General features: G+C 42.4%; 1 protein-coding gene across 2 annotated transcripts in view; it reads right to left on the reverse strand.

Annotated features, from left to right (window-relative positions):
- Positions 1-57: 57 nt before the first annotated feature.
- Positions 58-1149, reverse strand: part of LOC119590920 — a 2611-nt gene continuing 1519 nt past the window's right edge. For both annotated transcript variants that reach the window (XM_037939658.1, XM_037939659.1), the window contains exon 3: positions 58-1059. In XM_037939658.1, the coding sequence (XP_037795586.1) occupies positions 464-1059 (596 nt within the window). In that variant the 3' untranslated portion in view covers positions 58-463. The remainder of the gene's footprint in view (positions 1060-1149) is intronic.

Here is a 1149-nt window from a genome sequence, read left to right on the forward strand (position 1 = left end):
TTGTTTGCTTGGTTGTATGTGGAAAATAAAATCTGAGGATAGTAAAATATGTTGTTGTTTTTTCATGTCAATATATATACACACTATCAACAGGCGTATCACATTACATGAAGAGAAATGCCTGTGTAAACCTACATACAGAAGTAATATAAGAGTGAGATTACTTTTCACATAAATTTATTTTTGGCAACGAATTCCATACACTTGAATGACCTGGGAAATCTTAAGAGTACAATTTCATCTACGAGAATATTTCTTGGAGGGACCTGAAGTTCTTGTATATTATCAAAAGGCGGAATACATAAATTGGAAACATAATTATGTACTAAAATGCCCGTGTAAACCTATGTACAAAAGAAACTTATCTAAATAACTAGGGGCATGACAATATTTTATACATAAAAACAGATTCGTGAAAATGGATTAAGAAAAATAATAACCTGGAAGCCTTTGAGAATTTCGTCTACAAGAGGAATTGGTTTCGGAAGCAATTGAAGTTTTCGAAACAACGACCATTCCTAGCGCGGAATTCACACACTCCTGGACAAGGCCTAGGGGGCGCTGTGACAATCACTCGAGTCCCAACATCAAAGAGCTCCAAATTCGGGTCAAAGGGCGACGGAGCACCGGGAAGAGGCGTCGTTTCGGCTCCCGTGAATTCTGTGATGGGAGCACTGAGGGATCTTCCAAAGTTTCTTTCCTCTGACGGTGACGAAAGCGTAGTTACGTCTGCACTGGATGGCTCTGGTGTTACTGTTGGGAAAACGACACCGGCTGTGCGTGTGCGTGCCTGGATCGGAGAAGTCCTCAGCGTTATCCGAGGCGCCTCACTACCGGAGTCCCTTGATCTAGAAGTTGCTGAAGCGTTCGAATCCTTCAACGACTCAAGACTCGAGTCCTCGGAGGAGTCAGGGCGGTTCTGGCTGTTTTCTTCAAGTCCGAGCTGGAAACGGTGGCGGTTCAAAATACTATTCCCTTGGTTTAGAACTACCGGGGTTTGGAGATTTCCTGTGGAAGCCTGTCGGCGCTTAATGTGGTGAGATGGAAAGCTGGAAAATCCTGCATGGAAAAATGGAAATGATTGTAAGCTTCTAGCGTAACATGGCGATGTTGAAAGTTACTGTAATCATTATTATTACATCCTTATAG

This window comes from Penaeus monodon, chromosome 28 (genome assembly GCF_015228065.2).
Source record: "Penaeus monodon isolate SGIC_2016 chromosome 28, NSTDA_Pmon_1, whole genome shotgun sequence".
Classification (NCBI taxonomy): Eukaryota; Metazoa; Arthropoda; class Malacostraca; order Decapoda; family Penaeidae; genus Penaeus; species Penaeus monodon.